This window comes from Alligator sinensis, unplaced genomic scaffold, assembly GCF_000455745.1.
Source record: "Alligator sinensis unplaced genomic scaffold, ASM45574v1 scaffold243_1, whole genome shotgun sequence".
NCBI classification, from domain to species: Eukaryota; Metazoa; Chordata; order Crocodylia; family Alligatoridae; genus Alligator; species Alligator sinensis.
Window position 1 is genome coordinate 4,775,014 of NW_005841841.1, and position 12,010 is coordinate 4,787,023.

Consider the following 12,010-nt stretch of genomic DNA (forward strand, 5'->3'; position numbering starts at 1 on the left):
GCCCTTCTCTGGACTCTCTCCAGGTTATCCGCATCCCTCTTGAAGTGCGGCGCCCAGAATTGCACGCAGTATTCCAACTGCTGTCTGACCAGTGCCCGATAGAGGGGAAGTATCACCTCCTTGGACCTATTCGTCATGCATCTGCTGATGCACGATAAAGTGCCATTGGCTTTTCTGATGGCTTCGTCACACTGCTGACTCATGTTCATCTTGGAGTCCACTAGGACTCCAAGATCCCTTTCCACTTCCGTGCCACCCAGCAGGTCATTCCCTAGGCTGTAGGTGTGCTGGACATTTTTCTTCCCTAGGTGCAGCACTTTGCATTTCTCCTTGTTGAACTGCATTCTGTTGTTTTCTGCCCATTTGTCCAACCTGTCCAGGTCTGCTTGCAGCTGTTCCCCGCCCTCCGGCGTGTCCACTTTTCCCCATAGTTTGTGTCATCTGCAAACTTGGACAGAGTACATTTCACTCCCTCGTCCAAGTCACTGATGAAGACATTGAAGAGTATCAGTCCTAGGACCGAGCCCTGCGGGACCCCACTGCCCACACCCTTCCAGGTCGATACTGACCCGTCCACCACGACTATCTGGGTTCGACCCTCTAGCCAATTCGCCACCCACCGGACTGTGTAGTCATCCAGGTCACAGCCTCTTAACTTGTTCACCAGTATGGGGTGGGATACCGTATCAAAGGCCTTCCTGAAGTCTAAGTAAAAGACGTCAACCCCTACTCCTGCGTCCAGTTGTTTTGTAACCTGGTCATAAAAAGAGACTAGATTGGTCAGGCATGATCTGCCTGCCACGAGCCCGTGCTGGTTTCCCCTCAGCATAATTTGTCCTGCCGGGCTCTCGCATATGTGAGCCTTGATAATTTTTTCAAAGACTTTGCCAAGGATGGAGGTGAGACTGACTGGCCTATAGTTGCCCGGGTCCTCCTTCCTCCCCTTTTTTGAAAATGGGGACCACATTGGCCCTTTTCCAGTCCTCCGGGACTTGGCCCGTGTGCCACGAGCTTTCAAATATTCCCGCCAGTGGCTCTGCAATGATGTCGGCCAGTGCCTTCAGCACCCTCGGATGGAGCTCATCCGGGCCTGCCGACTTAAAGGCATCCAGTTCTTCCAAATGACTCTGTGCCATCTCAGGGTCTACGCATGGTAGTCTGGCATCTTGCTGCTGCCTCTCTACAACCTGAGTGAGAGACTTGTCGTGCCCCTCACTTAGGAACACTGAGGCAAAGAACTCGTTGAGGAGTTCAGCCTTGTCCCCTCTGTCTGTCACCAATTGTTTCTGCCCATTTAGCAGGGGTCCTATTCCTCCCTGGGCCTTCCTTTTACTCCCAATATATCTAAAAAACAATTTCTTGTTGTCTTTTACTTGGGTTGCCATCCTCAGCTCCATGGCAGCTTTGGCCCGTCTAACTGCCTCCCTACAAGCACGAGCAGAGGCGGTATATTCATCCTTGGTGATCTCTCCCTGTTTCCACTTTTTATGTGCTCCCGTTTTGGCCCTTAGGCTGCCCTGGATTTCTCTGGTCAGCCAGGGAAGCCTCCTGGCCCCTTTCCCCCTTTTTCCTCGCTCGGGGATCGTCTTACTTTGTGCCCGAAGGATCATTTCCTTAAGGCACAGCCACCCTTCTTGGGCTCCCATCTCTTCAAAACTCCTACTCTGCAGTGTGTCCTTGACTAATCGCCTGAGTGTATTGAAATCAGCTTTCCTAAAGTCTAGCACTTTCACCCTACTAGTTACCTTACCCACTCGACGTCTTATGGTGAATTCTATTATTAGGTGACATATTATAAAGACATATTTTATCCTGCTGCTAATATGGAATTTTAAAAGATTCCCATTTGTCTTAGATGAGAAACTAAATAACCTGATTCTCCAACTTGTCAGTAGAATATGTATTGAAGTCAGGTGTGATATCAGTGCTCCTTTGGTCACTGTCTTAAGGTGACTGGGTTTGGCATGCAGCCTTTGGCAGCTCTGGTATAGATCAAGAAAAAAAGATGCCAGAAAAATATCACCCAGATTTATTTCCTTGCTGCAGAAGCATTAAAAAAGGATTGCCCCTTACACCATTTTGGCTTGTTGACCAGCAAAATTCTATTACACTGCTTCAAACTGTTTTTACAGCCCTTACCTTAAGTAAGGAGATGTCTTATGTAAAGACCAGAGTTTGAGCAACCAGAGAAAAGGTTCACAGAAACCTCAGTAAGCTCACCTTCCCTTTGATGTATGGTTTATTTCAGAAGTTCCTTTATAATCAAAATATATAAACTGACAAAATTGTTCTGATTCACCTTAGCAGTATGTACTGTAAACTCTGCACTTCTATCCGGTAGAAACAATTTATACCTGAAAATACCGGAAGAAACTAACTGCAAAACAATCTGTAGGGCAGTCAAATCAAAGACCATTTAATGAGAACTGCCACCACTTCTTGATACCCATTGCCATCTTCCTATTGCTTCCTTTTTATACTTTGTCTTGCTAATACTGCATTTTCCTTCTTCTCTTATTTTTAATTTTCATACCAGCAATGTGCTAAAGTGCATTCATCTGATGATACAGTAGTTCTGCATCTTTTAAAATTATAGCTCTCTCTCAGGAGTAGAATGCATTTTTTTGTTTCAGTGGCTGCTTCTCACTTCAATTTTGGTCAATTTCCATTTGTTATAAAATATGCATTATTTCACAATGCCATATTCTACTTATTATGCAGTATGATAAATGATATTTCCTATTTGGCCAGAGCTTATATTGAGAGAAATTAATTGTAGTGCTAATAAACAATTTTTAGTAAGTTTGTAGAATGTTTTCAATGCATTATACAAAGCTTATTGACAACATCTTTGTAATATTCTATGCTAATTTTTCCAGAAATTGGCCTTTTTCAAACTGTAGTGCTTACTGTGCTAAATTTTAAAGGGCCATAATACAGCCTATAATTTACTGCCCACAATTAATTGCTGTAGCAAATTGTATCATTCACATTTTGCACAGACAGCTAGCTACGTGCCTGCATTGTGTTTGTACTGTTAATTGTTTGCAGCAGGAGTTTAACATACAGTTAGTACACAAAACTGGGCAGAAAATTCAAGGTGATGCCTTATGTAGTTATGTAGTAATTTCTTTTCATTGTTTGCATGTCATTTTAGAAACCAAGGAGCATGCCTTCCACATGTAATGCCTGAATTTCTACTTGAACTTGATGATTATAAGAAATGGATCCGACTGCGAATTGCATTGGAGGTAACTGTGATGCAGCAAAGGCTGTATGCTGGTTTTAGTTTTTTAATCTGAACATTTATAGGCCATAAGCAGACATTACATTTATTCCAGGATGTACGCTCTTTTCCTGGCACAAAAAGTAGGCATACGGGTGTTCAAACAGTTTGCCATGTGTTCAGTGCTTCAAATATTTGTCCATATGTGTTGTGCCCTTTGAGATGTCCCAGTGAGATGAGCAGGCCAATTTCTTGTGTCATTCCATGCGACATATGTTGTCTTTTGTCATTACACCAGCGTCATTTTTTCTAGTAGTTTATTTTTCACTCTTAACTGGTGTTCTATCCAGGCTAGCTAAACCTTAATTCGAGGAAAAAAAAATGTTGTAAAATGGCATGCTTTATGTACTTCTTAGCATGTTCTTTTCATGGGATCCCCCAGGGGAGTATTTGCTCAGAACTTCTCTGGCCATCTCTGGTCTTCGAGTACTCCCTGAAGGCAATCCCAAGAGTCAGGGGAATCCCTGGCATCTTCTGACTCTGAGACATTGGCCTTTTGCTCTCTGACCTTCTCTTGCAATCTGTGGCCCTACCTCAGAGGCTGAACGTTCCAGTTTAGCTCCTGAGAGAGGGACTTTACCTGTTTTTAGGAGAATAGAGCACACCCCATATTCCAAGCAGAAAGCACTGTTTTTCTTCAGTAAAGGCAGATACTGGGGCAAAGGCTATTGTAGCAGGTCCACACCCCAGGGGCAACCATGACACCCCTGGCTGGCTGTTCAACTCCTGCCCCCATTCCAGCTCCTCAGGGTACCATCCCTTTTTCCTCTCCTGCCATCCCTTGATGAAACTTTGATGTTGTTAAGGGAGGTTATGTTACCTCTTATACCTGGCAGGCCCCAGTTTTGCCCCTCAGGCTCTTATCCCCTCTGGATCAACATTACCTGCAAGCCATACTTTCTGTTGAGTTGTCTCATGCCAGCTCTTAAGTAGAATTGCACACTCTAGAGGGTAGGGTTAGGATCCAGAATGACTTGGATAGACTGCAGAAATGGTGCACAATCAACCAAGTGAAATTCAACAAAGGCAAGTGAGAAGTCCTGAAGACAGAATAATTGCATTCACAAATACAGATCGAGGAATGAGTAGCTAGACTGCAGTACTTCAGAGAAAGACCAGAGGTTTAGAGTAGACCATAAGCTAAATATGAGCAAATAGTGTGTTCTTGTTGTGAAAATGGCCAACTGCATATTGGGTTGTATTAACAAGATTGTCACTTGCAAAATCAAGGGAAGTGATTCTTACAGTCTGTTCAGCCCTGATGAGGCCTCATTTGGAGTACTGTGTTCAGTTTTGGGCACCACATTTCAAGAAAGATACAGACAGCTTGTGAAGAGTCCAGTGGAGAGTGACAAAAATGATTAGATGCCTGGAAAACATGACTTATGAGGAAAGGCTGAAAGAAGGGTTATTTAGTTTGGAAAAAAGAAGACTGAGGAGGGATTTGATAATAGTCTTAAAATACCTGAAGCATGATTATAGAGTGGATGGAGATGGGCTTTTCTTTGTGGCTATAGGGGACAGGACTAGGATCAATGGCCTCAAGCTCCTGTAGGGGAAATTTAGTTTGGAAATTAGGAGGAACTTTCTGACTAGGTGGATAGCCAAGCATTGGAGCAGGCTATGTAGAGAAATTGTGGAATCTTCATACTTGGAAGTTTTCAAAAGCATGTTTGACAGACAGTTGACTCAGATGGCTTAGCTGGGGATGATTCTGCCATGAGCAGGGTGCTGGACTAAATGATCTTGTGAGGTCCCTTCTAGCCCTACTATCCTATGATCTTATATTGTCCATCCAGCACACAGGCAGCTGTAGGACCCAGCAAGGACACTGTTAAACTGTTCTTTTCCTGTGTACGTACTAGTTGGGCAAACTGAGGAACTCAATCTTATTATAGCTCTACCTACTGCTTTTCTTTTATAAAATTTGTAATTCTATGTACTGGTTTAACACACCTTTAAAGCCAGAGAAATCTGTTGCTTATTGTTTTCTTACCTTCTAGATGTCATACTTTAATGTTTTATAATCTAAACATAAATATCGTTTTGTTTAGCTGAAGGTTCAGAGGACTGAGTTGCAAAAAACAAATGTAAAAAACTCTGACCCACCCAATGATAAGGATCTACTTGTTTTGGATGACAGAGTTTTTGAGACCATGAGCAAACGTGTATGGATGGACGTACTACTCCAGGTATACAAGGTAAATCGTAAATATGCTATTGGTTACTGGTCAGCTTTTAAAAGAAATAGGTTTGGTGGTTTTACTTTTGTATTGAGAACATCTTTGCATATTCATGTTATTCATCTATAGGTCTCCCTTTTTACCATGTTTCTCTCCTTTCTCAAGCAAATGGCCTCTCCTAGTCTAAATGAAAAATCATTTACGTTTTTCTGTCTTTCATTTTGGTATCTTGACTCTGCTTTTTGGCCCTGCTTCCAAACACTTATCATCGTGTGTCTGTTACATAGTAGTTGTTGTTCTCTAGGTGCCAAAGCACACGTGTGTAGTTTCAGTCTTCATTTTTTTGAACCTGAACAATTATAATCTGAGAGAGGTAATTAACCGTGTTAGTTTAAAGTCAGGCAGAAGGCATATTAGGATGGCACATTAAGGCGCCCATACAGGAGTGCAGAGGCTGCTTTGATATGCTGGAATTCCAGCGTGTTGGAGCAGACTCATAAATTTATAGATTGTAAGGCTGGAAGGGACCTCGGAAGACCATCAGGTCCAGCCCCTCCTACACCAGGCAGAAAAAATGACAGGTGGGGTCAGGTGACCCCAGCAAGATGACTGTCCAGTCTCCTTTTGAAGATTTCCAGGGTAGGCGATTGCACCACGTCTGGACAGACTCTATTAATCAAGTCTGCTGGAGCATGGCAATTACCATGCTCCAGCAGTGTCCTGAATCTTGTGTATCCCTGCACATAAAAATGGCAGCAGGGGCACTTGAACTAAAGCTCATCGACTGAGCTTTAGTTCAAGCATCCTCGCTGCCATTTTTAAGCACAGTGAAGCTGATACAGGTGATGCAGCGGCACTGTAATTAAAGCGGCTCTTGGAACTGCTTTATTTAAAGCGCCTTTCCTGCCCGCCCCCGGAGCATGTGTAAAAGTGCCCTTAGATATTAACTGCTTCACAGAGACGCAAGATTTCATAGTAGCAGTAATAATATGCATTTATATAAACTAACTGAATAGTTATATTTCATTACTTGTTTTTTGTATTATAGTATAAATATCAAAATGTAGCTGGATGAAGTTCAGCATTTCAGATTTTCTTTTCCTGCTTTTGCAACCTTGTCTCCCCTATCTTTGAGACCATTTAGTGGCTTTCTCTCTTATTGCATATAAAGTTCAATCTTCTTATTATCACTTCTAAAGTTTTGCCCTTGTCAGTATCTCAGTCTATTTTGTTCCTTGTACTCTTATACCTCCTGTGCCTTTTTGCTTCCTTTGTCTTCTCATTTTTAAAGCTGTAACAATATCCCTATTCTAGGGGAATTACTTTTTTGTATGATCTGTGTTCTTATTTTGTTCCTTCCTTTTTGCCCTAGCTAGTATTCAATTTAAAAAATATTAGAACATAGAAGTTGCTCACAATAAAATGCCTCTCTCATTAACTTTTCCTGACCTCCATTCTATTGTCTTTTCCAGTTTAATCTATTGTCTGATCTCAATTGTGAGTTCTTTGGTACATTTTAATTTCATAAATCACCATGCATAGCATCATGGGACTAAGTAAAGATAACATAGCAACACTAATACCCTTATAAGAACCCATGAATGTGTATAATTTAGTTCTTGATGCCATGTTGATAAATTCTGAAGACGGGAAAGTATGCTCAGTTCCTTTCCAAACAATCCAATTAAACTGAAAAGAGATTATAATTGGCAGTGCTAGCCTTTTAAGAACTTGAATTCAAGCAAGATTAGAATAAATACAATAATTCCTTACTGAACAGCAGCTCTAAATATTACAACAAATACTAAAGGGAATATCTTCAGCTTCAATGAGTTGTCCAACTTTTTATTTTTAAAGAATTCTATTGCTATTTTAGACTGTATTACACTAAGTACAAACCAGTATACTTTTCACATGTTCCAATAGCTCAAGTTCTTGATGTAGAAATAATTTCTATAGCAACAAAGGTATCAGGGAAAGAAATGATACACGTGTCTTATGAATTCAAGCATGTTCTGAGGAAAGAATAGACTCTAGACTGTAAGGACCAGTATACAAGAGTAATTAAATCAGATGACAGGAGAGGAAGAAAGTTTTAAGGGGAGAGGTGATGCTGTTTACAGAAATGAGAATGAAGGTTTTAGGATCCACATCATATTTAGCTTCATAATTATACATTTTATTATTCAGCTTTTTATTGGCAGAAGGACTAAAGCATTTTTGGACTTAATTCCACAATCTTGTAATATGGATATATCATACAAAAACAACAGTAACTGTTGTGTCCCAAATCTGTTTCTTTATCACATTTTTGTGATGATTTGAATTCAGTATTTTTGAAGCACATTTCATTTTTATTAAATTTGAGATGGAGGTTAAGATATTTGTTGCATATAGTAAAGGAAGTGGAGAATGAATATGCAACCTACTTTTTTCCCCCCTAGTAACAGGAAATTAAGTAATACGTTATAAGCATTTATGACTTCTGCATGTCCAGATCTAATCAAATAGACCTCTTCAATGGACTTGCTACCATGATTTGTTATGCTGGTAATGTCAGTGTGGTAGCAATCTTCATTAATCTAGGACCATGTGATATGAATATGTCCAGACAGTGTTTTTAGAGGAAAGCAGGCAACACTAAGTTTATTCTCCTCCTGTCTTCACCCTTTTTTGCATCTGGAAATTCTATTTTAGCAGAATGAGATTTAACTTTTTTTCTTTGTAAGGTTGTAATCTTCCAAATCTCCATCTGGGCAGTAGTGTTTTGGGTACAAGTAATTGTCAATGCAGTAGGTGTGGGTACTAAGAAACATAAATAAAAGTTCCCAGCATATTTATTTTTATGATTTATTCACACACATTTTATATCCAGCGGTATTTCAGTTTTCTGCCTTCATGGATTCTGTGTACTTGGTGCTATTAAAGGTTAATTTCAAAGTGCCAAGAACAAGCATCCTAGGACATCCTTAGGAAAAATGGATAACTCCTCAATTTTTTTAAACCAGAGGATGGTATCGTTGAAGTAATCCTTTCTCAGTCTCAAGATAAGTGCTAACTGAGATTTTCTCCATTCAAAGCAGAAGGGGGTGCCTAATGTCACTCTTAATTCTTATTGCCAGCATTACTTGTTCTCATCAAAACGGGCAGCAAAAACAATAGTCTATTCTGTTACATTCTTCAAGACCTTCTGGGATCTGGGGGCTCCTGTGATGTCTGTCAGTTAAAAGCATTATGGCTTTCTGTTTATGCTGTCAGATGTCTGAGATGACTTTGACTTGGCATATATGGTTGTCTGTCCCCATCTGGAGAGCAGTGGTTTATAAATTATTCTTCTGTTTCTCTTCAACCATTGCTTTTAGTACAAGTAAAGCTGCACATAAATTCTCTAGGATCCTCACATGGTGAAAGTTCAATTCTGTTAAAGTCAGATGAAATCTTTTCCAAAGTATGACTACAAAAAGTCTCTTTTGGGGAGGATGAGTCATCCTCAGGTGACTTGAACTACATGATTTCTAGATTTAATTGTCGCCCCAAGATGAGAGATGGTTCAGTGATTAAAGTACAAACCTTTTGTTTGGGGAATCCAGGTTTATACCGTGGTCTGGGGCTTAGTCTGTCCATACCTCAGCTTCTCATCTCTAAAATGGAAATAATAATACAATAATAGTTGTATGGTGCTCAGATACTACTGTAATAGGGGCAGTATGGAGGCATTAGATTTATCACACCTATGTACAGAAAAATGCACAAAAAATTGTTTTGCTTTTTATCACATGCCAAAAGAAGGTAGTCCTTCTAATTGAGGAGAGCCTTATGGATCCTAAAGATTGTATTACTGGTCTCAATGCCTTTGGTTACATCTTTGGTGAGAAAGCCAGACTGAGAAGTTTTACCAGATCTTGAATGATAGCTACTTCCCTCAAGCATGGGGGAAAAGCAGGCTTTGAGTTCCCATAATTAAACCACGCCCAATCAGCTGTTACGGTGAGTCAGTGAATGCACAACATATTTTATCTAGGTGATTGTGACACAGATACAAACAGATATTTTTGTAATGCAATAATGCTAATATTCATCTTGAGTGAAATAGCAATTCAGAAACATTTCTAATCTTATCATACCATTATAGGATCTCCATGTCAATTTATAAATATCTATTGTTCAAATAAAGTACTACCAATTCCTAAGCTATTGGGTCCCACAGTATATTTTAATTCAGATGTAGCATACTTTCTACAGTGAAAAAAGCACATTATAACCAAGGTACTGTATTTACTCAAATTCAAAATGAGGTTTCCCCCCTCTAAACAGGAAGGGTGGTAGGGGGAGGGAGGGTCCTCATCATACCTTTGCATACAGGGAAAACTTACTCAATACATTGCCTGTCATTAAACTGCCACCAAAAGCAGCACGTGCTCAGTAGTGGAAACCAAATACGATGTTGATTAAATGTAGCCAGCACTGAATGTGACTATAAAACATATGGCCCATACCAGACTGTAGATCTCTGGACACACATACTGATGGAAACAAAGATATGTTAGTGCAGTCTACCTGAATAATATATATATGGTAGTGCCCATTGTATGCAGTCCCCCTGAGCACTGACTGTTTTTCAAGTCATGGTCAACTACTACATGGAATACATTTCTACTTTCTTTTCACTCCCATAACTGAGCTGCACCTTTCTTCCCCATTTCCAATGATTCCTGTTTCTTCATGTGCCTTAAATGCCTGGTAAACAAATGGGGCCGCAAACAGTTCCCCCAGAATCCCTCTGTTGCCCTCTCTCTCAGCCTGGTGCATATGATTATTGTGCCCTAGCCTCCCTAAAGTGAAGTCAGACTAGGAAGCTCTAACCTCATTTGCATATAGATTTTTGGAGCAACTCAGTGCTCATGACGAGAACGCCCAGTTCGGGTCATGAGTGGGGGCTAATTAGCACATTGATTCTTTGGGGATCTGGAGTACACACACATGATAAGCAGTGGGGTCACCATGACTTGAAATGCTGTTGAGTGCTGGGGCCCAGCTCAATATGGTAAATGATGAGCCTTTTGGCTTTCGGGTAGTATCATGCATAGTTTGTACTGTATATGAGTAGGTACAAAAGGGCTACTTAAAATTGTGTTTATGAAGTACCTGTTCTAAAAGTTGTAGTAGTTTCAAAAAAGTAAAGTGAATCAATGTTGAATGAACAAAGTCTATTGGTACCCATAGTAATTTGCTTTTATGCAAATTCCAGGCATGTTTATTTCAAAGTCATTATTTTCAAAGTTGCCTCTCACTTTGATGTGCTTGCAGAGAGCAGGTCTGATAGTAAGGGTGGGGGAAGAAGTGGGGGTGTGGGAGGAGCAGAGGGTAACGGGGCCACCTGACCCCCTAGATTTATTTTCCTTGCTGTAGCCGTGGAACGGGACAAATTCAAGGCAAACTTGCAAGAATAAGATTCTGTATCTGGGAAATTCTAACAAACTTATAAATATTCTGTATGTAGAAACTAATTACTGAGAGGTTGTCTTATATTCAGGATTGGTTTCTGTTTGAGTACATATGGTATAGTATGTCCAGAAATTGTCTGTTTACAAAATTGAGGAAATATGCACTGTGTGCCCACCTCTGCTCGACCAGGCGCTTTCGAGCTGCCTTTGCTCGGGCGGCCATTCTAGCTTGCCCCGAGCCTACGACAGGGCTCCGGGAGGTATCGAGGATGGTGTTGGGAGGACCCCTAACCTCGCCTGCCACGACTTTGGATGGAACCTCAGTGGTGGGGGTCTCCATTAATGCTGCCTCCCGGGGTTGTTACGCCTTCGGTGGGCACTCACGGGGCTCCAACCTCCCCTACACCCCAGCCAATCGCCACCTGCTGCTGCGGGTCTTCCTGTGGCCTTCCTTTGGCGGCCCCACCGCTTTTCGTTCCTGTGTCTCCCGGTGGTCCCCACTCCGGGGACCCCAGCTTCCCAGGCTGAAATCTGCCTTGAGGGTCTCACCCCCCCTGACTCCCTACTGCCCCTAGCCTATACTGACCCGAGGCCACCGCGACAGAAAATGAGGGGGCCTAAAGGAAAACGAACAACAAAACAAAAAGTCAAGCCCTTCTATCACGCCTAGCCCGGGATCTGACCCGGGTGCCTAAGCCCTGCTGGGCGGGTTGCCCTGGCTCAAAGTCTGTCGGGTGGCTTAAGGCCACTGACTCCCCCGGGTGTCTACTCTCCGGGACCATGGCTCCCGCTCTCTGTGAGTCTCGCATCCGGCGTTCACTCCCTAGCCAGTTCCACTGCCGGTCCCTTCGCCGGTCCGTCTGTTGGCTCTCTCGCCAGGTCCGCTGCCGGTTTCCTCACCGGCTACGCCGCCCGCTCCCTTACCGGAACCGTAGCCGGTGCCTTCTTTAGTCTTGCTGCCAATGTCATCTACACCTTCTCCGTTGGCTCCTTTAAGGATGTTGCCCTTGCTGCTGTAGCTGCAGCTATCTTCGCCGGCTCCTTTAACGGCGCGGCTCTCGCTGCTGCAGCAGCCGTTCTCCCCGCCGCTGCCGCCA

General features: G+C 42.2%; 1 protein-coding gene across 1 annotated transcript in view; it reads left to right on the forward strand.

Annotated features, from left to right (window-relative positions):
- The window catches only part of CFAP47 (cilia and flagella associated protein 47), a 757,346-nt gene that overhangs the window by 182,116 nt on the left and 563,220 nt on the right, over nt 1-12,010 (forward strand). The window contains exons 31-32 of the mRNA XM_014520638.2: nt 3,158-3,251; nt 5,341-5,487. Of these exons, the coding sequence (XP_014376124.2) occupies nt 3,158-3,251; nt 5,341-5,487 (241 nt within the window). The remainder of the gene's footprint in view (nt 1-3,157; nt 3,252-5,340; nt 5,488-12,010) is intronic.